Source organism: Rhipicephalus microplus, chromosome 4 (assembly GCF_043290135.1).
Source record: "Rhipicephalus microplus isolate Deutch F79 chromosome 4, USDA_Rmic, whole genome shotgun sequence".
NCBI classification, from domain to species: Eukaryota; Metazoa; Arthropoda; class Arachnida; order Ixodida; family Ixodidae; genus Rhipicephalus; species Rhipicephalus microplus.
The window spans coordinates 3,187,191-3,215,177 of NC_134703.1; the positions used below are offsets into that span (position 1 = coordinate 3,187,191).

Consider the following 27,987-nt stretch of genomic DNA (forward strand, 5'->3'; position numbering starts at 1 on the left):
GAAAATCAAGGTAGAAACAGAAAACAGAACAGTACATCGTCTGTATAAGGTCGAGTAAACTACACCACTCGGAACGGCTTTCAGCTCTCCCATAGTAGAGTACCAAGTACTGTAAATCGTTAACAACTTTTTTCTAAACACACACAGAAACAGCCTAACATCACACAGATTAAGCCTAGCAGCGACCTGGAAACACCCTTTATCACCTAGCTAAGGTGAACATGCTAGAAGCAACCAGGTTATTCTTCAGAATCATCCAGCCTCGCTGTTTAAAGGCTTCCGCGGCTTACTTCAAGCTTTGTCATTTTTTTCTCACAAGACAGGACAATGTTTGCTTTAGAGTAATAAGAAGTTGTGCCAATATGTCATGTACACTTCGGTTCGCTCTTCGTGAGACCCATTAAATCGTTGTAACAGACCACAGTTCAGAAATTTCTCTTTGAAAGTTAGTGCAGTTACTATGCTTCAAAATCATTTCTACACCTTTTTTTTTCGTGGAAAATTTATTTATTTATTTTTGAAGTTTATACAAGCAACGTGCAGACTGTTCAACTGCACTGCTTCAATTTCATTTCAACAAGTCAACTAGAACTAAAATACTGCATGCCTTTCTCATCTGACATTTGCGGTCATCTTCCCACTCCGAGATAAAGGCTATAAATTTTCGCTTTCAATTCGTCGAGTATGGTGCACAGTATATTCTGAAACGTCCTCATATATAAATTTTTAGCCTACACTCGTTGTGGTACAGGAAGATGCAAAGGATGTACCGACAATCTGCAGTTCACGCCTTGAGAATACTATAGGTCAGGCACTCGCGCCCACCTTCATGACCAGGAATCCACGTGACAACTCGACCAATATAAATATTCTCTCGCACAGCTTCAAGCGGCTGATTATCCATTAAATTCGTGTTTCCTTTAAGTATTAGACTGGTCATTAAGTGAGTTGGTGTGGATGCATCATCAAGAAAACAAGATACAAAAAAAAAGCTAAACGTTCACTGCACGAACACAAGAATTCTGTTCGTGCGATAGAAGTCTTAATTTACTTTTGCCGCGTTGTTTCCTTAATATCTTTGTTACTATCCCCAACATTTCATATACATACTTCCTGAGTGTAACTACTCAAACGTAAAGTTAGAATCAGCCGCTTCAAGAAATTAATCATTTGCGCCAAGCAGCTTAGGAAGTTACAAACAAGACAGGTATACAAGCTTTTGACATGTTTACCGTGATCTGAAGAGATAGGAATTAAGCGAAAGGTGGCCTTCAACAGACCGCTTAATTCGACATCGTTTGTTTGTTTGTTTGTCTGTGCGTGTGCGTGCGTGCGTGTGCTTGTGTGTGCGCGAGAATATAAATGGTCTTTCGCTGCAGCAACCAAGTTATTGCTGACAGCTTCTGTGATACGAAAATAGAGGTTCGTTCATTTATTTATTAATGATAACCGGCCACCAGATTCAAGCTCTAGATAACAGAAATTTTTGTACTGTAAAAATTGCGATAAATTGGGCCATATTATCTTATCTTACACAATTTTGAACATGGTAGGAGTGTAAATTTTTAATGACGATAGTCTTTCTTGGGATACTTTAACGCAGAAATTTTGGTCTCTCGGTTTATCTGTGTGTTTTTCTGCTTCTGTCTCCCGATACAATAAAATGGCGAAAGTTTAACTCCTTCCAAAGCGACCAGTCATCTTGATCTCGTTTTCGCGTTCATACGTGTTCACATAGTCAATCAAAACATAAATATTACGCATGTTTTCTATCGTCTTTAGACGCCCTTTGCCAGCGAAGTACGCCGGCCGATACGCCGTCAAGTTTTTCCATCTGAATGTTCCAAACACAGCGGCTAGACTGCCGATTTAAGATAGCTATTCGAGTAACAGAGGAAAAAGTACCCGCGCACGCAATAAATTTCACAAACAACGAGCAACATCCTTGGGCGTACAGCGCAAATGCGGCCAAGAGTAATGCGCAAAAAAAAAAAGCATTAAGATTGCGCATTTCTTGCCGTACTTTGCAAGCATGTAGCGAAAAATATACCAGTTTCGCGCTGTACTTGGCGCCTCAACAAAATAATGCAGCTGCTCTAAAGAACGATAGTATCAGCATGGAAATGTGCGAGGCACCGAAAGCGAGCCCGAACACCACGGATTGTTTTTTTTTTTTTTTTTCATCCTCCCTCTCGTCTCTCTCTCTCTCTCTCTTCTTTGCACTCCGGCTGTGTTTGTGAATATCCCGCGGCACGGTTACTTCCACAAGAAATTTCGAGTGCCCGTGTACGCTGTAAACATAAATTTCGGTAGTTGAAGCACCACACAAAATTAACGCCGTAATTTCTTTATTTGCGAACATGCCCAACAGCGCATTGGTTCAGCCATAGACGGGGGGAGGGAGTTATGGAGGTTCCCTCCCCCCCGTTTTTTTTATCTTGCATCCCTACAGGAGATGCACATGCATGCATTAAGGCAGTTGAACGCCCTGCCTCTTCTGAAAAAAAAAAAAAAACAACATCTGACTACAACCAGCCACAGGGCCATCATCATCATTATTGGGGAAGTTGGAAGTTGGGCACAAACCTTTGTGAAATAATTCTGCAGTCTCGCAGCCAAGCAAACATATCGATTACCAATGCTAAGCAATAATCATTAGAACTTTCATCGGTTTTGATGACGTATCGCCAAAGTATTGAATTCTCGGTCAAAATGTGAGGTAGTGACACTTCGACGACATAGCTCCGCAAGTTTGCAACCCAAAACTGTAGACTACAGTGACTGCATAATAATAGTGTCATATTACTGGCATCACACATAACTCTGCCTTAACTTTCTGCACCACAGTAAAATCCCATAAGCTCTCAAATATCCTAGGTATGTGTTTTACTAAAAGTGAATACGAAAGCGCGAAGTAACCATTCACTTTTCTTTTATCGTTGAAACTGTGAACACGGTGGTTTTCCGACGACGACGTGCACTTATTCCATGCGCTCAATATGCATCGAGGTCACATCTTCATTCAAGGTCACATCGCAACTGCATTCGAGAAGGCCGACGAAAGAAACGCAACACGCAATCGGCGAGGTAAACTCTTCACCAAGAAGTCACTCAAAACCCAGCATGCAATAATGATCCGAGTGAACTTAACTGCGTTGGTTCATTGCACGCGCTGAGCGGCAATTTCCAGCGAAACGTCAGTTCGGGCGAACAGATTTCCATATCCCGGAGTCAGCTGTAATGTTCGCGTTCTTCTTTCAACGAACCCTACACACCGAGACGTGGAGAGAATGTATACACATGCACCCTCGGGGCATTCCCGTGGGGTGGCAACGACGTTTCTCCGACGATGACTTTTTCCTCCTAACCCGAAATCACCACTCGAAATCGACAGAGCGTGTGCAAAAGTGACGCTGCATAAGGCGACGTGCCTCTCTTTCATCCATCGCGGAGCCGACGCACTGTATTTGCGAACGGCGCTTTGCCAAATCACAAGCTGCACCTGCGAACGCTGGCAACGAAGTCGCCCCGACCTGCGAGCGATCCTGACACACCTGTCTATTCTTGTGCACTCAATGTTTAAGCGCTTGAACGCGAGCTATGCGAGCACGTTTCGCCGAAAATTCACTTTGATTCTGTGTAAGCGGAAACGCATTTGTCGGGGTTTTACATCCCGACAAATGCGTCGGGAGAACAAGAACCAAGTAAGGAAAACAAAGTGTTGCTTACCAGCTACCTCAGGTTTTAAATACCCTTGCAGATCAATTGAACTTTAGGGCTCGTAGTGCGACTTTCAAGAAACAAATAAAGAACTTATTCATAACCACCGGTCTACACTATCGAAACTACGTAATGGAGTATCATGCCTCTGCAAATACTTAAATTGTTCATAAAATTTTATGTCAAATATACGAGTGTATACAGCGCGATTCATTGTATACGCATGCATTTTGTGTGTTTTTAGTTGTTTCATTGATATCGTATAGTTGTGAATTTTTACGAGAGTGACCTCTAATTCTTAAAATGTGTTATGTAAACTTCTTATGCTATTTATGTTTGAATTTTGTGTGTACAATTGCAGGTTGCTTGAAACCAATGTATTGAATATATATATTGTTTGTCAGTGCTGATGTCTAAGCTTTGCACTGTCACGGACTGCGGAGGGACAAGGGCCTTTGTCAGGCTGTTCGCCTTTAGCCCTTTGCCCCTGCAGTGAACTCTGTATCCGGCTTACTGTAAATAAAAGTACTACTGCTACTACTACTAAAACCACGATATGATTACGATGGACGACGTAGTGGAGGAGTCCGGAAATTTTGACAGCTAGATTTTTTTAATGTACACCTAAATTCAATACACGAGCTTCTATCATTTGCACCTCCATCAAAAATGCAGCCGTCGCGACCGGGATTCGATCCCACGACATTCTGTGCAATCGTACAAGTCGTACTGCAATATCTGAATGTGGTGTCCTACCTTTCGGGCAAAGTGACGCGTTCTAAAGTTGTAGACAAGTTCAGTTACGCTAGTTATGCTTGTTTAGGTTAGATTACATACAGAACGCCCTAGAACGACTGTTGGTGTTTCTCCAGTGTAGTGTTCGTGCAGATTCGCGAGTGTTATAAAACATTCGAACAGTACCGAACTAGCCCAGCTAAATACAATAACCGGTATTGTTAGTCCAGGCAGGGTCTGTTAGTCAAGAGTCCGGGCGTATATTTTCACGAGAGCATCGGATGGCAGGCACTACAAGCACTGCGCCCAACTCTTCCGATGGGGACAGGCACCGATGGAAACAGCGATAAGTCGGCGATGGCTTCCTTCGAGAGGGCACCCCAGGAACCTATCCCCCTCTTCACTCTTTAGCCGGCGTGTCGTCGACACCCGAGAGGCGCCATGGGAGGAGCGCTGGGTCGCGCACGGGGTCGGGAACGCAACAAGGGGGGCCGCTTCTTAAGTGCGTCCCCTCCCCTCTCATCGAGTGACAGAGAGACGCCCGGCGAAAACGTGCGCGGGCCCCGGCAGGAAAGCGAGCTCGGTCGGGGCTGCGAACACTCAGCCCCGACTGCTCACAGAAGCCACCGAGAAAGCCGCCCCGACGCCAGAATTGTGCAACGTCGTGCGATGAACAGATTGTGGGGCGGAGTACGGCACAAACCGTGCTTCGGGGGACGACCAGAAAAGTGCGGTTGGAAAGTCGATTAGGAAAATTCGCTACGCATGGCTGCCACTCAGTTCAAGAATAAACGGTGATTTGTTTGCGGGTGTGCGGGGGGATTTTACCGTTAGCACATTCCCCAAGACTGGCCACTGGGGTAGGTGCGTTCGAAAAGAGCTGTCACACAACAGGGTCAGAGTATAGAAATCAAGAGTGTGTATTCTCATCGTAGTACCGCACATTGCTAAGGTGACGCAGGCAGAACCGTACTTGGTGCCAGCGCTACAGAAATGCGATATGATGTACACTCGGGGAATGGCCCCGAATGGTTGTAAATGCTTGCAGATAAGCTTTATGAGGCTCATAAGGTGAAGACGGGACACTAAACTTGAAGTACAAGCAATAATCCGGGCGTGAAAGAAACACTTATAGAAAAGAGCGACGTTATACCTATAACACAGTCGAATGAACAAAGCACACGCTATTCCGTCGAAGTGCGCTAGACGAACAAAGGTTCAGTCTAGCAAGGTTGAAACTTAAGCAAGTTGGTAGGGCACCATGACAAGGCGATTGCAGCTCGAAACAAGGACCAAGAAGGACAGCAAAGCAGAATCACCTGTGCACACTGTGTCTCACCTCTTCCTGCTGCCTCTTTCATTTACTTGATTTCGTTGGGAATCCGGTATATTCGAGTATGGTGAATGAATGCAGCTTATTGTTCTGGCCTTAAGTTCAGCACTCCACCTGCTCGTTCAGTGGTCCAGACAATTTGTCTGGGAAGCGCAAGTCACGTCCTTTTGTGCTGACCTAACCTGTAACATCCTGCGCTAAGCCGGCTGGACGTTAGGGTGTGCGGGTCAATTTACCAGATTATTTGTCTTATTCCCTCCTATGGCTAGCCTCGTGTTATAATAATGCTGCTTATTTCTGTGAAAAAAGGGGTTTAAGGCAAGTGCATTGACGTGTGTGGAAGCAAAGCGATGGACGGACTTACTCACACGCTACACATTGAACTGTCCGAGACTCATTGATATTTATTTGATTGCTTTCATTTCCAGCACTTGTATTTACTACTAGTCTTGTCAAAGTTACGTTTAGCGCTTGACTGAAATAACTGTCAAGCTTTTATCAAGCATTGGTTCCACGAGTTATCGTGCACGAACCAACAAATACAGTCATTCAACGACCGAAATTTGGACGAAATGACATTTTATTATTATTATTATTATTATTATTATTATTATTATTATTATTATTATTATTATTATTATTATTGAACGTAACTAACAGCAACGCTCACCAAAATTTACGCATAGTGAGCACAGGACACGACGGAGTTTAATGACCGAGCTGCTTGAAGAGACCGATCAGTGAAACATTTGCACATGACCCGCCAATAACGAGTAAAAACCAAGGTTGACAGATTGGCAAAAAACGTACGGCAACCCGGCTTCCACCATAGCGGCAAAACAGCAAGAGCAGCGACCCCTTTCTTGACGCCGATAAGCCATGCCGCGGAAGTTCCGCCTCACGCTACCTATCGTCGCACGTGCAGTCTTGCGGCGGCCCGGACGGCAGCGACATGCAATCTCCGGGACGTTGCCTCATCGAAGCATGGACGATGGAGGAGTGCAGTGCCTGCTTTTTCTTAATTTCTCCCGTGAAGCAATCGCCTAAATTCATGCCACACTATAACATATAAAAATGAGTCCCTTGTAAATTTACTTCTTTAGTTCATTCACAGCTAGGGTCCCGTTCCGCACAGATCATTCCGTTTTCCGGTGTAGTATGCAAAGGTTCATTTGCAAGCGATCACGTACTATGCCCCATAAGCTAGTTAACCAAGTGTTCCACACTCGCCGTCGTGGTTACGAGTGGGGCTGGTGACACCCCTAGGTTTACACTAAAGAGCCAATGCGTGGACAGGTGGACGACCACAATAGGTAGAGCATCGATCGCATTGTCCTAAGTACGGTTGCCACCGGCGGCAAGTCGGCTTTTGATCCGCTTTACATTCTTCACATTTATGTTGTTACACACGAAGAAGACTAGGACGTACACGGCTGAAGGGGCCGTTTATTAGGTCGCAAAGGGGAGCGCAGGAGCGGCCAACAGGTTGATGATCACAGCGTGGTCGTCGTCCTCTCTTTCGCTGCAGCTCTGTGCCACCGGCACGTTTACGTCTCTTCCTTTTCCTTCTAAGTATACACAGCAATATCATTACTACACTGCATGCAGTGAAACGCTGCACACAATGCCGTTTATACTCTCCTTGTTTTCATTGTTTGTTTGTTTCGTTAGATAGTGCCTAACGAACAAAAAAAATGAGCCTTTAATTAATTCGCCTTCTTTCATTCACTGTATACTAACCGTAGACAATGAACAGATCGCGTATATGAAGAAACCACAATGAATCGTCTTTGCTATCTTTCGGCTAGAAGACACTTTTAGTGCCGGAGGAAGCCGTGGCAACGCGTAGCGCCGAAACGAAAGCCGTAGGAATGCTATACGGTATATACATGAATGGCACTGTCGTTGCCCGGATGTTCACAGAGAACGGTAGATACGTAGCGCATCAACGCCCGGCGTGCGTCAATGAGCACACAGAACATGAGTTAGCGGGAGAAGGCCTTCGCGTGTGCGACACGAGCACGCATGTGTGGCTTCGTTCGAATACGAAGCAGTCACGGAAAGCAGCGCTTCGCGTTTGCCAAGAAAGGTGCGCTGCGGCTTACAGACGTCATGATAAACCACGGAGGTAACTAAGCGCGACCAAGTACGAGTGCTTTCGGCCGGAACGTGCTTTTCACACGCGCCCGTAAGTCCTGCAAGTTACTGCAGGATCCTATTTATTTCAATAGGATGGCAAGGTGGGCTAGTTGGTTATTCATAATTGTTCAGCTAACTGGGAGCGCGGGAGGAACACAGACAAAAAGAAAAGAGGAGGCACACGAGCACTCGTGCTGTGTGCCTTCTCTTTGCTTTGTGTCCGTGTGTCCCCCGCGCTCCCAGTTAGCTGTCCTATTTATTTATTTATTTATTTATTTATTTATTTATTTATTTATTTATTTATTTATTTATTTATTTACAGATATACTGTCAGCCCTAAGTTCTCTAAATCCTCGTCTAACCAAAGCAGTGGGCTTTGTAGTTCAAAACGAAAGCCTTGCGTCATCGTCAAGACCTTCAAAACACGCTGTCCAAACCTCCAGAGCAGTCTGCGTCGACTCGGTTCTAATCACGAATGACAACGCGTTATTTTAATGGTCCACACAGGTGCCGCAGAGAGCCCTCTTTCCCCAATGTACTGAAATACTGTATCTATGGCCAAGCGCGCATTGATGGGCAATATAAGACGGAATCAGACATGCGTATCACACCAAAGTGTTTTCTACGTTTTACTCGCATACTGCGTGAATACGAACCAAACGCGTTGAAATGTTGCAACGCAGTTTTTTTTTTTTCGTTGAACATTGTCTTGGCGGGGCGTGGGTGTTCAGGCAGGGTAACGTCTTGAAACAAGTTCATCTAGTTTAATTATTTCTCGATGCGTTGCTTTACTTCTCACTGCTGACGTGCATTCCTACACCTCTAAGAAACGGACGACGCAGCACCACAGTTTTGTTATGGAACACCGCAAAATACGCCGTCAAGTATGCAAAATACCTCAGCGCGAACGAGCTTCAAGTATTTGCGCAACAATCAATGTACTGTCGCAACACGGCAAACCTTTTCATTAAAGCTAGGCAATGTGCGAGCGGATGTGCAGTCCTTCATCAACTATCATGAACTATAGAAAAGCTGACTGGTTCAAAACCTAATTTTCGAATGTACGCCAGTCATGCGACAGAGGCGCACAGCTGACGCTGCAATAATGGCGTAAGAATTCCTTGGTTTCTTTTGTTTCTTTTCTCTTGTTCTGGGTTCTCCACCATTTGCATTTCAAACGAAGGCACGTATTTGAACACACGAGCCAGCTTGTTCAGGAGAGCTTTGCATCTTGCGAACTCAAGCCGCCCGTTTTCTTGCGCAACTTGCCTGCAGCTTCGATTTAGTAAATGCGTCGCTACATTCGCGTATTCCATTCACGATCCGTCTTGACCCTGGAATACGCACGCGACTGATTGCGTGGTTCGAGTTTCCACTCAATCTTGTGCCGTGCATTGCATCGGCGTAAGTTGCGAATTTGTCGGCGAGGCCCGTCACGACGCTGTTCATAGCAGGAAAACTTGGAATGTCAACTGAATCGTAACAAGAGTTATCGATTTTCTTGGGTGGTGTAGTGGCGTAAGCTTCAACGGCAACTTTAAACTAGGTACACGCCCAGACACACCGCAATTGCATATATATTATTTTGTTGCGTAATGAATTTGTTTGCGGCACTACAGTTTAAATGTAGAATTCTACGAATGCGCGTCATTGATGCTTCCGTTCGGTTCGGCGCTGTGCGTATAGAAAACGATGCACAACTGCTCGACTCGAACCACTGTACTTCATTCGATGTCATGTCACCTCACCGGAAATATGACAGATGGGCCTTCCATGTTAAAGCAAAGAACTACAAAATAATGACATCGTGCTCGAATTTTGTGCTAACGTAACATGTGCTTTGTCAAACCACCCGACAATAGAGCTCCCTAGGTTATAACAACAACAATTGCTTGACTTTTATTTCCCAAAACGATATTATCAGGCACGTCATAGCGGAGGGCTCCAGGAAATTTCGACGTGCACATAAGCCTTACTTCTTGCAATTCGCTTCCGTTGCCGCCACGGCTGGGATTCGATCCTGCGACCTTCAAGTCGGCAGTGAAGCTCCTTAACCGATAAACCATGCACTGTGGCGGGTATTGAATCGCTTCGAATACAAATGTTCAGGAGGTCATGCGTCCGCATTTTAGTCTCTGAGAGAGGCACGCTTTACATTTGGCTCCGTATTTCGCGGTGCCGATGAAAGCATCTGCACTTGAAGAACACTCGGAGCTTGCGGTCGATACAGAGCAGCCTATTTTGGTTACGCGCCATCGAACAAATGAATCTCGGCTCACGCGATGGAAGGCACACGGTGAGCTATAGTTCGACAGTGACTTCGAGAACACCTCTCGTTGCACTGAACGACAGCCAGGACCACGACGGTAAATGAGTATACCGCCTTTTGATTCCGTGCTTCTTTCGCAACGGGAATGCCACTTTCTTTCGCGTACGCATGTGAACTTTTTTTTTAATTCTGAAATAACTCGACAGCACTTCGCAAATTATTCCTGCCATATAATAGAGTCTCGGTACGAAAGTTTAGTCAACTGGTTCTCTCTCAAGATTCCTCGACTCATTCCATTAAAATATCGCAATATCGCTAGGCATTCATAACTGATTCCGCTATCCCTATATTGTGCAAGCGATCGCCCTTAGAAATCGCCACGAACTTCATACGCACGCTCTAAAGCTGAGGAGAAAATAAGGGCTGGCCTCTCCGTTGTACAGCGCGCGTATACTCGCGACTGTGCGAGAGTAATATTGAAGCGGGTGAGATACTGCGGGTGTGTATAGTGCGGGTTGCTGCCTGCCTGCCTGTCTGCTTCAGAGATAAGGGTCCGGGACCAGGTGCGCTCACAAGCACTGGAGTGGATCAATAGTGGAAACCATTAGCATATTATGCGTCCCTCTGGAACGGAAGCACTTTGCCCCCGCACCCATGTACCACTCCTTTAACTTCGAAATGAGAACGTCAAGGCATTCCGCGCGCATTCGCGTAGAGTTTTTAAAAAAACACTGGCCCAGGCCGGCCCCGGCTGCAGAGCCGAATCAGAATTCGAATGCGAAGGAATACGATTAGACGCCGCCAACGTCGTCCTCGTTGGACCATTACGACTCGCGAATTCGTCCATATATGGAAAGTAGATATGACAGCCGCACAGTGGCACAGTGTACTACGGCTTACAAGAAATTGAAATTTCGATAAAACTTGCGCAACTCGAGATATCACCCGCATCAGACCTGGTAAGCAGCTATCAGTAAACTTCGACAAAGCCCACACATTTCAAGACAAACATTCGTTAGGAATTTCTGTGTAGCAAGGTTGGACGATTTCACCACGAAACATGGACTCCGAAATCTTGGCAAATACACAGAGGCGAAAGGGCAAACGATGCAATCGTGCATATTTGAGCAGCCCTCCTGTTGTGACGTGTTATAGTATACATGTACGTCATTTTTTTTTACATTTTTTAAGATTGGGTAAACTGATGGCTGCCTCAATGGAAACTTTTTTGCACACCAATGCACTCGGCTTGAAGCCCCCCGAAACCTGCGTTCTTACATAGTGGCAGTTTTCGCATCCAGCAGATGAGGCTGGAAACAGGATCCACCACAGACACCGACTCAGGGATGCTACGTGGCTGACGATGAGTTATGGTGCATGGTGCGTGGTTGTGTTGCAAATGCATGCAGGCACGGCATATCATTGAAAATAAAAGTGCTATGAGACTTCGCTCTGCTGATATATATATATATATATATATATATATATATATATATATATATATGTATGTATGTATGTATGTATGTATGTATGTATGTATGTATGTGTGTGTGTATGTATGTGTGTGTGTGCGTGTGTGTGTGTGTGTGTGTGTGTGTGTGTGTGTGTGTGTGTGTGTGTGTGTGTGTGTGTGTGTACAAGCATTTCTTTCGTTTTTTTTTCGTTAGGACATGGGAAGCTAAACTGCGAATTTTTCTCCTAGTACAATCTACAATATTGTTTTTCGTATGTTAAGGCTCACGTGGTGCATTACCCACAATATATCCAGTGAGCATACCTTAAATTAAGTGTTATAAGTCCAATGGCGGTAATGGTGAACAGAAAACACGCTTTCCAGCACTTGTCGTTTCCAAGAGCAAGAACCACTGCAACGCAGTCTACTGTGTCGACCACATTTTCGATGTGTTCTGCCAAGGATATTGTCATAGTTTACATGCAGCGTGTGAAAGCATAAGCTTACATCCACCAACGTGGTATGTGGCGCAATGAAGTCATGATTCGACTTCAACAAAAAAAATGAAAGCGGTAAGGCAGAATATGTAAACGAATAGCGCATGGATCTGTGGCTGAGTAACACCGACATCATGAAATGACATACACACAAACAAGTTTCGCGGCAAATGTCTTTGTGCGTTTAAATAGCTCATGAGGTCGGCGTTGTACGCGATAGATTGCAGTCATCAGAGGATACGTAGTCTATTTGTAACGCGTATTGATACTACAGAAACCCAATGGAGCAAGCATGGCACAGTTAATCACGCCGGTATATTCATATGTAAAAACCTCCAAGTGTGCTTGCAGACAGTTCATCCAACGTAAAAGTGACGTGGACGCACTTGCAAAACAACTTGCGCGTTGTACGTCTGACGCAACAAGTGCGCTTCTGGGTCACCAGGCACAGCTGTTCCTCAAGACAGTTCACTAAGGCTAAGCGCTGGGCTAGTTGGCACAGCATAAGTCGATGCTTCCGCAGCGCCCAGAACGAAGGCGGCAAAGAAAGACAACGCTGAGAGACGAGCCAGTGCACCCCCTTTTAGTGTTCAACGAACAATTTCAAAAGTAACACGGAGCTGCTTTCAAGACAAGTTATATTCATATCAAATAAGCGTGTTGAACGATACCGGCAGGTGTTAAGAGGTGATACAATAATTGCACTTTGACATGCACCATCTGTTTGTAGGAATATAGTGATCCGGTACACAACACGGAGTACAGTTTCGCTTAGCGCCGTCTAATAATGCTACGAATAATATTACCAAGTGCACGCAAGCTGTTTCTTTTATACCGTCTTGTACTGAGCCAAAATAAACCAGCAACGATACATTCATATAGGGGCGCACGCGCCTAACTGGGCTCGTTGGTGAACGACTAAGACGGTAACGAGCAGCGGACACAGAACAGTGGAAACGACACACACGGGGGCCGGACTAACAATAAGCCGCTTATAGCTGGCATATGCAATATATGCAGAAGCTTCGGGCAGCAGAACAACAAAAACACAGTATCTGCGCAGAGAGAGACGAAGTCATCATGACAGATGCACCGGTGAAACAGGCTGCCATGTTTCTCTGTTTCTCTGTTATGCAGGGGAACGAACGACACGTGGTCGCAAACGTTTCCGTGTGCATGAATATGTTACGCTTCACTAAATGCCTAAGCACATTAGATGCTTAAGCACGTGTAAAATTTCGTGGAAAAAGCGTAGAATCGCGCCAGGCGTCAAAATATGTGGATCGCGCAAAGAGCGGGCGTGTTAAAGGTCCAACGATTACAGAACACTTAGAGGTTCTTGATGTTTTAATTACCATTAAAAACATCAAGAAAGTAATCAGCGGTGTAGGTTCGCGCGTTGCCTTACGGACGTGGGGATCTTTTCGCCCATTCGCAAAAAGGAATGATTTGATCGATATATGTGGTTTAAAGTCCCAAAACCAACATATATTTATGAGAGACGCCATAGTGGAGGGCTCCGAAAAGTTCGACCACCTGCAGGTTCTTCAGCGTGCACCCAAATTTGAACATAGAGGCTTACAGCAATTTCCGCCTCGATAGCAAATGCAGGCGCCGCAGCCGGGATTCGATCCCGCGACCTGCGGGTCAGCATCCGAGTACCTTCTTCACTAGATCACCGCGGCGGGGCGATTAGCAAAAGGAAGAATTATGACACATTTGGCACTGCGGATCTGTACTTGCAGTAGGAATTATACAGGTTAGTTTGAAAGAGCAAAACGTTACGCTCACATGCCTTCGTTTCCTCGTGGCACTTGAACTGGTATAGCGCATTACGGGGAAGAAGAAACGGCCGAGCAGACCGACACAAGAGGACACAGCGCTATTTCCAACCTCGTGGCACACTTGGAGCGACGCTACAAGCTGTAGCAATGGAGAAGGCGATGCGCACAGGGTTCGATTACGTCATCGCCTTCTACTCTTGAAGGCGAACTGAAGCGTCTTCCATGGTCTTTAGAAATAACTTACGTTTTAGGTGAAGAAACACGACTTAATGCGGCACAAAACATTATGAGAGGTGCCTCCGTCAATAATCGCAAAAGAACTGCCATTCAGCAGCTGATCCTGTTCATTCATAATTTTGAAAAAAAAATCACTGCAATGCTTGTTCACTAGGCAGGTTGCCTGACTAATATTTAGGAATGGACTACGATCACCACACTTTTTTTTTGTTCAAAACACTTCGCTACGTCATACGCCTGCGCCGTGCTTCATAAAATACATCTGTTACACATTACGCAATTCCAAAAGTCGCGTATGGGGCGCTCCTTTCCTTAGAAATGCAGGCACAGATGTTAGCGTTCTGAGGATCTGCGTGGGTTGCGCACAGCCCCGCCGCAAAGGTCTAGTGGCTAAGGTACTCGGCTGCTGACCCGCAGGGCGCGGGTTCAAATCCCGGCTGCGGCTGCTGCATTTCCGATAAAGGCGGAAATGTTGTAGGCCCGTGTGCTCAGATTTGGGCGCACGTTAAAGAACCCTAGGTGGTCGAAATTTTCGGGGGCCTCCACTACGGCGTCTCTCATAATCATATGGTTGTTTTGGGACGTTAAACCCCACATATCAATCAATCGAGTTGCACACGAACGCCACAAAAGCCGCCAAGTATATATTCTTAGAGAATTGTTAGAGCAACCGTCGCCACAGCTTCATATTGCCGCATGCGGCAATATGTAAGGAGAATTTCGACCCTCTGCAGAGGGTCGAAATTGATTCCTAGTGATGTGATTTATAAGGTGAAGTTTTATCTATGCCACCACCGTGACATAAGTGCTCCACGCGGCTGCTATACGCGAGCGAATCCTTTTTTCAGCAAACCATCACTGACTGCGTTTCGCGAATTCTGCCCCGGCTCTTAGTATAGAACACTTCAAGAACCTGTCGGTATTACCAAGCCCACTTGTTCAACACGGTATTCAACAAAGTTAGTTGACTCATAGTTATGTAACACTGGTTCTAGTAGTGCAACTGAAAACGTGGGAGACAGACGAGCACATCCTTGTGTATGCCTTCCTTCCTCGCGTTTGGTTTCTCTACTCGAGCCAGTGTTAGCATTTACTTAGTATTTTGCTAGTTTGACAAGAGTGTGGCTTGCGATTCGCACGCGAATGCTTATAGGCGGCTGCCAATTAGCTGTAAATGTTGCCGTGTGTTACGTGTAAAGTGGACCCGCGCAAATTCGGCAGTGCAGTGGATTATATTGTAAGCACAATATTGACAACGTTTGACCTTCATCTTCTTCATCTGTATATAATCATCATCACGAAAAACGTCGTCTTCGTTCGAAGGGTAGATCAGGCGATTCGGCCTAATAAACGCCGTCGAGACTCCAACGCTGCTACTGTCTTACAATATATAGTTATATAAACGTATCCAAACACTGTAGGACGTAAACCACTTCGCGTACAAAATCATTCGAAGAAAGCAGAAAAGACCAGCGTGGGCATACAAAGCAGTCCCTCCAGCGCTTTGGCTACCTGCAATTTAAATCTCGATTATTCAAGAAAAAAAAAAACGCTGAGCAAGCGCAGACGCTGTTTGGAGGATCTTCACCAAAGTCTGTTCTGTGTACCGCCCGGGAAAACAACAACGAGAAAGTACAAAATTATAGAAACGAGAAAAACAAAGAGAGATAAAGAGAAAAGCGCAAGGACCTGTCACCGGGCAGGGGCAGAGCGTGCAGCTGGCGGTGACAATGATGAAGACGTGCGTTGCGCATCGGTCGTCAGCCATCGATCACCGGCGGTGTCGGCGGAAGAAAGGGAAGAACAAATAGAGGAGCTATGAGAACAGGCTTTCAGGTTCCTCTATACTCCGCCTCTTGCCCTCTCCTCCCTCCCAAACACGTGCCTGGTACTTTCAAGGGGACGAGTGAACTGAGACGCGCGCCCTTCAACAGGTGCCTTGAATGGCGAAGTGCGGCCACAAGGCAACCAGCAGCGAAAGCAGCCATGCATGGCACTTGAATAACGAACATGGTTCCTCTTGCTTGGCACTTACTTCTTGCGCGCGGCGTTCTTTCAACAGTCTTCATTGACGCAGCTTTCCGTCCTCTTCAGCTCGGCATGACAGGAAACTGAGATGTTTGTTTTCGAGTGCGCGCGCAGGCATCCACACACCGCTTCGTTAGCACATTCCTACCCGGCGAGGTCGGGCCCGGCGTTTTGCGTGGCAGAGTTGAATGCGTACCGTCTCTCTCGGTGTATCAAGGAGGTGCGGCGGCGAGCGTTCTCGGCTTGTGTTTGTTCAACGCGTCCGAGCCGACTTGCCTGTCCCTCGCCATGCTGTCCCACATCGTATGTACGCAGTGCACGGTTGTTATTCGAATACTTTGTAATCACGGACGCGGTCAGTAATCCAGCCTCTTGCCACAAAATAAAAAAAGAAGCTGGATAAAAAAAGAAGCTTCTTTTTTTTTTATCCAGCGGCCATGCGTCCGTTTATATTCACAAGAGGACGCCTGCCAGTAAACATTAAGGCCTTAGCAACTTCGGCGTTGCGATTGACCTGACACTAACTAATATACATAATAACCACATAGCAACCACTGCGCTTCCTTTTACGGAACAGATATTATGCCGTCCTTGTCATTTTAAAGCATGAAGTGGAGTTGGTGCAACACCGATAGCCAGTTAAACCAAGGAGCGACGCTAAACGTTTAGGAAAAGCCCGAAAGTACAGAACACCGATGCTGTATTCACTTTTTAACAAATACATGCGTAATGCGAGTTTCAAAATATCTTGGTTCACCAGAAAGCCTTAAGATTGTATGTAGTGGCAGCTGTTTGTTCACCACGTGCCATAGAATTTAACGGAAGAGAGAAGTTGCTCCAACTTCTTCCATTTAGGCTGACAATTATTCGATCATAGTTTTTCATGAGTGTCTCTTTCAGCAGCGAAACTTTTACATAGTTTCGTCCGCATTAGCAGTGAAGTCGTGTTATCGCGTAGATGTTAATAGAAACGGTATTCAGTGGAACCAACGAGTGTCATGAAGGAGAGACAAGCATGCAGCGGTCAAGCAAACGCAAGCTTTCTAAACCATGCATGTATCAATGCTGACTTTCAAAGCAGTCAATTACTGCGCGCCTTAACTTTCGTGCGTCCGCCTCGGTTTAACAGTGGGTATATACGGCGGTGCTCGGCTGGCGACCCAAAAGTCGCGGTTCCAATTCGGCCGCCATGGTCACATTTCGACGGAGGCGAGTCCCGTGTACTGTGCGATATCAGTGCACCCAAAATAATACCAGATGCCCGAAATTTCCGGAGCTTTCCACTACGGCATCTCATAACCATATCGTGCTTCTGGGACGCAAAACCCCAGACATTATTATGAACTTTCGTATATGTCCAATGCCCTTAAGGCACAGAGGTGACTATATATCTTCGCATTGACCGCTATCTCATTGTTACAGTGCGCATGTTGAAACAGCACTCAGAGAGCACAGCTGTAGTATTTATTTATTTATTTATTTATTTATTTATTTATTTATTTATTTATTTATTTATTTATTTATTAGTTTGTTCGTTCGTTCATTCATTCGTTCGTTTATTTATTTATTTATTTTTTATATTCCAATACTGTGGGTCTTTTCAGGCCTGGCGTACAAGTAAATAGACTTCATATTGCGGAATAGAAAAAGAAAGGAAAATGTGCAATAAATGAACAATGCATATAGTTTCGCTGGGGGAAAATAGAAGAACAAAACTGCCAAACATGATAACATCAAACGGTAACATAATTGACAGACAGAAGATGCAGGCTGTTAAGCACGTGTAACAATGTTCGAGTACATGCGCGATACATCGTTTCTGCCTTTATTTGGGCACAGATACCGCGGAACCTATTGCAATGCCTCCAAATGAAATTCCAGCACCGATGAAAACGATTGAAGGGATTGAGCACTGACGACGTGATTCAGCAAATCATAACGGCGGAAAAGAAGAATATTTAAACATGTTACGACGTGACAGGAATGGGCGCGCACATTTCTCGTCGTTAGTTCTGCTGGAGTGACGGTTCGGAGCTTTCAGGTATTTGCCCTTATCTAGGTTTACCAAGTTGCGTGAAAGAAGAGAAAGAGACTTCAGACTAGCTCATTGTTGTCGGCTTGCAAGGGTTGCGACACGTGCTTTTAAACGCAGCGCGCAAACTCTCTCCAGCCTGGCATACTTGAAAAAAAATTAAACGGCAGAAAAAGAAAATCTATATTTGTCACTGACTTACAGAAACGCCCCCTGAGACATTTTAATATAGGTTCAATTTCCATGAAAATGCAACGAAAAACTGTAGCAGCGTAGCGCGCCAGTCATTTTCTGCATCGTGTAGACCTAAGACAAAAAAAAAAATCACACCTCTTCGCATCACCTGAGGGCAATCATCTTTATCTTCGTGCATATGTGTTCTCTTCTGCCGAGAATAAAGATATCATTTTTATCTCGGAATATGTGAACACGCACGCGCCGCGCTGGAAGGCCTTCCGACTGTTAAAAGACGCCAAAGAGAGGACAGGCAGTGAATGTAGAAACAAAAAAATAAAAGCAAAGAAGGGAAGGCGTGGATGAAGCTGAGCAGTGCTCTCGCGTCCTGCCATCAGATTCTTATCGCGTTCAATATTGCAGAAACGCGTTGAAAATGCTAAAGCACCTCGAAACGACGCCATTACGAAAGTAACGACTGCCCATGCGCGAGGAGAATCGGAACGAAATGTCAGCACGCTCGTTCGTTACTGCCGATTTGCAAGCCTCGCCTCGCGACTCGGCTTACAAAAGCCGTGACACCAACTTCTGATCACGTGCCGCGAACAACAATTTTCGAGGCTAAAATTACTTCGAAAAAAAAAAAGACAGCATTTACCCTGATATAGCGAGTCACCATTCAACATCGCGCCATACCAGGAAGAAAAGAGCAACTTGGAAAAATACAATAATAAAATCACAATAGCACCTGAATTTTTCACGTACCTTAAGAACCTTATAATTATGAGGCACGCCCCGGTGGAAGGCTCTCGAAAGTTAGGTTATCTGGTATTTTCTGTACCGTGCGGTGGCATCGCTCAAGTACACGAACCTCTACCATTTCACCTCGATCGAAATACGACCGCTGCGGCCGGGATGAAACCCGTGGTCCTCGAGACAGCAGCTTGGAGAAATACAGAGCAAGACGTTACATCAACATCCTCAAGTGGCACCCCAGGAACTTTTGGCTATTCACCATTCCCTCAAAGCTATCGCAAGCCTTATATACCACACAGGTAAGGAGGCAGGAAGCAAAATACAACGTGCGGCTAAATGTATAGCTGCAGTGCATGCACACGTGCGAGATTTCTGAAGGCGTGAACAGTATTATGAAAGCGACATCTAGCAGAAATTAACCGAGTGGGCAGTATTTTCCAGTATCGGTCGGTACGGGCGATGCGCCATCGACACGTCACCGCAGCACTATCCGTGTACAACGGGGCACCCGAAAGCATATCACTCCGAACATTGCAAGGCGCGCGAGTTTTCCTTGTGACGCTTTTTCTTCGCCCCGTTGTCTCAAACATGATTTCTCAATTATGGCTTGGATACGATCTAGTTGGTTATGTTAAGGAAGATGAAGCGCAAAACATACAGTCGAACAGACTGCTTCTTGCGCAATAAAGCAAGCTGAAAGTCGCACCTTGTATGTATCAGTCTCTTTTTTTCATCCGCGACTTTTGCGCCTACAGTCTGCCCGACTGAGTTCCGACCAAGCTCCGAGTAGCCACTACCGTCAATTTGGTTTTTTTCACTCGTTGAAACAAACCCCGTGCTAGCCGGGCATTCCGGGAACCCACTAAGAGGTTAATGGCGTGTTGACACCGACAACGACTAATTGGCCACGCGACGAGCCGAGTCACCAACGCAACACGCCGGAAGTTCTCGCGCGGGTCGTCTTTGTCGTGGTCACATGCACACGGTACAGCGCACACGACTCGCGTGACCACTCAGTGTATGCACATCTGTGGCAGGTGGGCGCCGTAGCCTCCGCACGGGAGCTCAGACAGAAGCCAAGACCACGCGATGCGACCGCACTGTCATTATAACCCCATTTGCAATAGCCAACTGTCGTGATGAAAAGGATCAAATGAAGGTACCAGGACGGACGTGGCGTGCACGCTGGGAGGGAAAGACAGGTGGGGGGAGGGGGGTTGCGTCTGCCCCTTTACCTAATCACCTAGAGTAGGAGGGGCTAGCTACGCAAGTTATATCCCCGCAGGGTTTTGACAATAATGGCAACCGATGCGCCAATAGTGTTGCATTCCAAGAACTATTTCCTTTTCATCTTTGCCACAGGAAATCCAGAGACCAAGGACAGGTCATTGGGAGAAGCACGGCTTTACTTTCATTCTGTAATTATCCGTGAAGCATGTCCTTTAGACCAGGCTAATCGGGGTTCGGGTTAATCATTGTGGTGTTGTGCAAGCGTGCAAGACAGCACGCAAGACAGTCAGAGAAACACGCACCACAGGTGCTAGTTGCAACTTCAATGGAAAACTGGTGAAATACAGAATACGTATAGGTATTCTGTATTGGTATTCTGTATTCTGTATAGCCCCACCGCGGTGGTCTAGTGGCTAAGGTACTCGGCTGCTGACCCGCAGGTCGCGGGTTCATATCCCGGCTGCGGCGGCTGCATTTCCGATGGAGGCGGAAATGTTGTAGGCCTGTGTACTCAGATTTGGGTGCACGTTAAAGAACCCCAGATCCAGGTGGTCGAAATTTCCGGAGCCCTCCACTACGGCGTCTCTCATAATCATATGGTGGTTTTGGGACGTTAAACCCCACAAATCTAATCTGTATTCTGTATAGGTATTCTATAGGTATTCTGTAAACGCGCAGGCGCACAGCGAAGTGCGGCAGGCCACAGGGGGCGTTAGGCAGATATCAACTGTATGAAAAAAAAGGCATGATCAAGCTATAAGTAGCGCCAGTGGTGCGCGTTTCTGTGTCTCCGTTTTGTTTTTACGACCCACCATGATTATTAGCAAGCACCAACTAGCCTAAGAACCAGTCCTGCAGGGATATGAAACCCTGCACTCGACTATATGATGATAGGCTGGTCAAGGTAAGTTAGCAAAAATAGAATCAGAACACGTACAAGAGAAACAATTAGGTGATCCATCTGATGACGGGAACATAATGAGGTCTCTAACAAACCGCCGCAAAACTCATTTCGCTAAGCTGGGATAATCGGGTCATCGGATAAGGCTGACGTAAACACGAAAATGGGAACGTGCGCATCCCAATTACGCCCACGAACTCGTTCGCAACACAGAAGTACGTATACAATCAGCCTCAAATGAAACACGAACAGTGGAGCGCGAGGCCAAAGCATTAGCAAAGCTGCGTTCAGTCATCACCACTGACGTGCACGCACACACGATTTGGTCACACTGCGCGATTCCCCTGCGGTGCTTTTATTATTATTATTATTATTATTATTGTTGTTGTTGTTGTTGTTGTTGTTGTTGTTGTTGTTGTTGTTGTTGTTGTTGTTGTTGTTGTTGTTGTTGATTGCGTTCTAGTTGAGTTGAGTTGAATAAACTTTATTTGCCCAACGGTTGTTGCTGTGCCCGGGGCTAGGCTGCCAGGGACACATCGTTCGAGGAACCAATTCTGAGGTCCTCAGCGACGGACCTGGCCCACTGGACGGCCCACACCTGGTCTTCGAGGGCCTCGCTGAGAAGGGACGCTTGCCATCGCTCAGCAAGGCGGCCCATTTCGGTGGGTCCCTCAGCTCGGACGTCATCCTTTCTTGTGGCCCATCTTCATCTCTTTCGCATTGCCAAAGTATATGTGCCATATCGGCCCGTTCGTGCGCGCACCACGGGCAGCCAGGCGACGGGGGCAGCGTGGGCCATAGACGGTACAGATTGTATAGGGGTGGGAGAACGTGGTCACCGGCAGGTCGAGCGCATTTTGTCGTTTCGTTTATTTTCGTCACCCCCCCCCCCACCTTTTCTTTTACTTCGTTTCTCTTATCAAAGCAAGAACAGTGGCGATATTATCGGGCTGTCGGGAGGTCGTGCAATGCTACCAAACTGGATGTGCGCGCCTGTCGGTGGTGATTATCGCAGTATACTGCACTCTCCCATACATTCACTAATGCTTCAACTGAACTGCGCTCACCGTATACCATTTACGTCAAACGAAACCCGAACAGCGGCGCAAGCCTTCGCGATGCATAGAGTGCGCGCCATCCCGTTGTCACCGTTGACAGGCGCGAGCATCCTGTTCAGCAGCTCTGCGCATATATTGTGCGTGACTGGCCATTCGCTAATGCCTCCGCTGTTCGCATTCCATCTGACGCCGATAGCACGCACGCTGCCTCTCTCGTTGAGTCTGCTCCATTTTAGCAAACGTGTTTCGCAGGGTTTCGTATTACCCCAGTGCATGTAAAAGCAAACTAGTGACTTTCAGACTCGTTGATTGACCAGTGAAAACTAAAATATCGATCGTCACGCACTTGTGCCTGTATACGTTGTAACGCGTCCGCGAAATACTGAAAACAACTTCGCAATCACAGAATGCATGCGGCCTCTCACTTTCGGTTAGTCTCGTTTATTCCGTCGGTGTTCCTTGTCTATCATATACCAAGTCAATTGTCTAGGCTTTCACAGGCGCATTCACACCACAATAACTTCGTCTCCGTTACACCTTCTCTGATACAAAGCACCAGGTAGTCATGCTTTGTCCTAATACAGTTCACGCTGATACGGTTGTGTGAACAAGCTACGGTTACTACATTGTCTAATGGACAGGAATGCTGTTTGGGAGTGATCAACAGCGGTTGAACAGATGTCTACTGCCGCGTGCAGCTAATTCCTTTAAAATTATCGCTATAGTTGAAGTGGTTCCCGAAACAAAGATGATGATCAAAACTTTATTACTCCCAAAAGAGGGGACCAACCGAGAGGTCGGTAACGCTGCTTAGAGGAGGTCAGCGAAATACGCTTGTTTTTTAGCTTCTACGTGGTTGTGCTATATACTTCCTTACTGGACTGTACCTTATCTAATTTGCTGAAAAGTTTCCTGACAGTTGTTCGTAAGAGTACCGTCATGACAGCAGCATTTTGAGAATATTTTTTTCGAGGGAATGGGAGGCAGGAGGTTTAATTATTGTTTATGTACGTAAGTACTTTACCTCACTAGATTACAAATGACAGGGCTGCATATAATTCATTCGTCTACTGTGTTTCGAAGCAATTTTTTAGAGGCATCCGGTTAAACCTGAATGGGCTTAGTAAATTAAGGTTGCATCTAAACGGAAACAAAACACGTACAAAAATGGAAGCATATGAGTCATCAAACAGCTACAGCGACCATTATACGTCACTTTAGGCTAAATGGCTTATAACAAAATGACTAAGTTCCGCATGCACTCCATGCGAAAGACAGGCTTCCACATAACATAATACAAGCAATTTTGTACGAAGTCAAACAAGAAATGCATTTCCCTCTTTGTTACACCTTCGGTTTTGAGTGACCACCTAGCTTAATGGGTTTCGTAATTTATTTTTTTCGACCTTGCTCTCGCTTTGCTCTTGCGCAACGTTACGTTACGTGCTAGGCGTTTTGATTTCGCGCAGGCAGAACCTATGTGCTCGTGATTTGCTGACCTGCAACTAGATTCCCGCTTTAAAATAAGTAATCCCTCACACGCTCCGTTTATTCTCGGCAGCTCTGACAACAGCAGCTATATACAAGCATGCAAGCGCAACGCAGCCCGAAGAAGCTGCAAAACAGGTGGGACGAAACTTCACAGACGTCGTTCAGTTTTACATGCGCAAAGGTCCACTCAAATCAGCTTCGCAGATCTCTGCGTGCGTATTTTTCTTTATCGTGCTCTTCAAGTGATATGGAACTAAAAAGGTGATTGTTCTATGAACCAGCTGGCAGATTCTGTAGAAGTTAAACGACCGTCGGACTACGAGAGAGTGCGAAGTTCTATCGAACAGCGACTTCTGACGTTCGCCGAAACATCCTTTCAATCTTTAAGGCCCTTGTGAACTTATATCAAATTTCATTCCGACACAATGTAGTCCAGATGACGCCTAAAACAGGCTCAATCGATCTCTGCTTTAAATGATATGAATAATTTTTAAATTGCACTCGGTGTTGTTTCTTATGTCATGGACACCATATTTACTTTTTTTTTACACACAGACTACTCAACGCGCATATGTCTCATAGTACTATATCATCCAATGCGGAAAGGCCACAACCGCGACGAAGTGACCTAAATCATTCTTGACATGACACAGCTGCTGACATCTTTGTGTTTGCCTGCAGCTGCGTCCGCATTTTTTTTCTGTTTTCTTTTTTTTTTGCGAGTGCACAAAACAATGCGTGACATTTTTGGTGACTTCTTGCTCCAGTTTGCGTTTAAATTTCAATGTAACAATTAGGTATCGATATAACAAACAATGTGGCATATGCTCTCACACGATGAACCGATGTTAAGCCGGAAAGAGGTACAGTGAATGCAATGGCATTGGATAAAATCATAAATGCATGGAGTGATCTGCTACATGAGTCTGCACGCTTTGGAATGATTGCTTTCTGTTCTCACATTAATGTCACTATTCTTTACTTTTTCTGTTTAGGGCTAGGCTCACTGGCGTCCCACTTAACACCAGTCTCCACAATGACGGCATGCCTTCACCATGTGCTCTTTCGTAAACAAAATATTCTCTAATCAACCGGATTTACATAAAGCACGATCGCGCATGCGAAGACGAAACTTGTAAAGCCACCATTAATTCGTAAAACCCACCCGCCCGTATCTACGCAGACATATACACATGACGATCATTTCAGCTACAACACACTATCACACTATGAAGACATTGAATTGTTTGTACAAAAAAAGTCATTGGCAAGAGACACGAGCATGCGCAGTGGTGGGGTCGACGACACCCACCAATGCCGAATTCGCAAGTACGTGCGACTATAAAATGCTCCGCATTAAAAAAAATGCTAGACAACCCAGAATGAAACCTTTAAACAGCCATCATCGTGTGGCTGTCTACACTGTCGTTGCAGCGCAATCGTATTCTTATCTGGCAATGCGTATGCTGCGTATCAAGCTTAGAAACATTCACTGTACGATCAGCGTTTGTCAGCAAACGAGCGAATCGCTAGAGCGCCTCAGATTGTTCCCATTGAATCCGGCACGATCACGAGCGGAAACCGGTCGGCGCCGACATAGTACGAGCTTCGGGAATCTGGCGCGCAGCAAAACCACTCTCACTACACCCGTCACATACGTAAAAACCGGCCGTGCTTCGAGGTCAACCCCGCACCCACGACGTGCTATCGCATTGCTGGGATGGGCTCGCAGCTTGGTTTACACCTTTAAACTTCCCGCGCGCGCGCGATCCGCGGCGGGTAAATTCAACAGCCTTGGGCAAGCGAAACCGCGCCGCTCACGCGCTGTCAAGATGTCAAGCGAAACTTCTCGTACTCGCCACTCACGCTGCCTTTCGAGACAATTCTCTCAATGAACTGGTTTGTAAATGGCAGGTATCCAAGTCACGTGGTGCTCGAGGGAATGAGAACGAGTTTCCTTCGAGGACGCGGATGCACGCGGGGGTGTGACAGTTCTGTGAAAAAGCTAAGTTTCGCGGCATATTCAGTAAGTGGAAATACAATGCCCACAAGTGCCGACAAGTGAGCATTGTCCGCTGTGAAACTGCGGCGCCACTTACCTCTTGTGTCCCGAAGCGTCCACGTACGAGCTCCGGTAGAATCCCGCCAGATCGTCGTTCAAGAGGCCGACAAAGTTCATCCTGATAGTGTAGTTGGCCCCCACGGCGAGCGGCCTCTTGAGCTTGATAATGAGGAACTGCAGGTGCTTGTCTTCGTCGTAGCTGTCATGTTCCACGCGGGAACCACCGGCGGCGTTCGACTCGCTCACGGACACGTCGGACACGTTGAGGTCCTTGATGTGCAACGTCACGTTCCAAGTCTCCAACGCGCAGCGCACGAGGATTGCCACGGATCCGTTGAACGTGAACTTCCCATCTAGTCTAGGCGTCAGCTCGACGTCGTAGTGTACGGGCACCAGAGACCGCGGTAGGCGAACGTTCTTCGGAAGTGTAGGCACGGGCTTGATCGGCTCGGCGGGCTTGGCAGTTCCAGACTCGCCCTTCTCGGTGAGCAGTTTGGTGGTGATGCCGACGATGGCCAGTGCCGCCACGACCAGGATGACGCATATGGCGATGCATTTGTGGGACACGTACATGCCTCGGTTCTTGTGCGCGACGTCGTCGTTCTTGTCCATGTCCAGGTACTCCGTGCTGGGACTCATGGACAGCGGCGGGCCCCCCGCGCGGCGGCTGGGCTCCTGTCGTCGGCCGTCTCGCGTGCCGTCGTTTTCGACGCTGGTGCTCGCTGCGCCGGTAACGGGCCCGTCCCGGCTCCCGGCCGCCGATCGATGGAACTGGCTGCCGACCGCTTCCCGCGCTTCGCCGTGCCCGCTACCGCCGCGTGCCACGTGCCCCGCGCCAGAAACCAATCCGCGACCGCCAACCGGCTCGGGAACGTCGCGCGAGATCCGAAACAGCCGCTGCCAATGGTGCTGCTGCCGCTGTTGCTGCCTCCGCGCTCCTGGCACTCCCGGCGCCGAATAACCGACCTCAGCCGAGTCCCCGCACTCTTCGCCGCTCTCCTCCCAGCAACGGGCTTCCTCCTCGGTCAGCTGATCAGCGACCGAAAGGAGGGGCTCGCTCTCGACAACGTCACAGTCTTCGCCGGCGCGAGAGTGTTGCTGTTTTGTAGACGTTCTCTCGCCGCCACGACGCCGTACCGACAAGTGCGACATGTGTGTCGACTCGGGCGTATAAAATAGGAAAAGATGGATAATGTAAAGTCACCGTTCGAACAATGGCATGGCAGAGCGCGGAACACAATAGACTGGACACGCCGAATCCTGCACGGGCCTGGATGAGGACGATGACGTGTAGCGGCCGGAATTATATCAAACCGATACGTGTGCCTTAGGCTGCTTCGTGGCACGTTGTATAGCTCGTCGCGCAAGTCTAAGCTGACATCTGTTTAAACGTATTTGCCAGCCCTGAGGCCTGCGTCTTGGCATTTCTCTTTTTCATATTTTATTTTCTTTCGTTTCCTTCAGCGAGGCGACGTGAATACGAGTCGTGCGCCGCGAAGGAAACCGCACCTGTCGTTGTTTGGCGCAAAGGTCTCACAGCCTGCGGATGCCGCCTCTTGACAGAAACCGGAGGTTACGACCATCTTGTGCTCGCGCGCTTCACGAGGCGACAAACTAGCGAAAAGGGAAATAAGTTTAGTTAGTGTCAGCCCCGTTGCTATGACCGGAATGGACTCGTCACTGGGCTTCATCGAGAAAGATCACCGAAATGGTTAACGGGCACTGAAGTTAAGTTCACATGCACAGTGCCGGCGAACCAGATAATACATGGTTTAGTCTTGTTATTTGAGTTCTTTTTTCCCCCTCATATGCCTCGAGGAAAGCACTTGAATAAATGAAAAGTATATAAAGGCGGCACTTTGTTGGAAGTTGGGTGAGGGGCTCATTTCTACTACAAAAACAATTTCAACTTCCCATTCTCGCAATATTGTACAAAACAATGAGGGCTATCATTTATCCCGTGAGTTTGTTATTGCACACCTTTTTCTTCTCGTTTGTTTTTTTTTTTTTGAGAAAACAGCCCGCAGATGGGTTTCACCCGCATTGTTTTTGCGAACACTGAAATCGAAAATCCTCCTTTTTTTTCTT

The 27,987-nt window shown here is 46.7% G+C and overlaps 1 protein-coding gene across 1 annotated transcript in view; it reads right to left on the reverse strand.

The window, feature by feature from the left end:
• The window catches only part of LOC119171894 (aminopeptidase N-like), an 81,208-nt gene extending 54,140 nt beyond the window's left edge, over window positions 1–27,068 (reverse strand). The window contains exon 1 of the mRNA XM_037422769.2: window positions 25,937–27,068. Coding sequence (XP_037278666.2) covers window positions 25,937–27,051 — 1,115 coding nt within the window. The 5' untranslated portion in view covers window positions 27,052–27,068. The remainder of the gene's footprint in view (window positions 1–25,936) is intronic.
• Window positions 27,069–27,987: the final 919 nt, after the last annotated feature.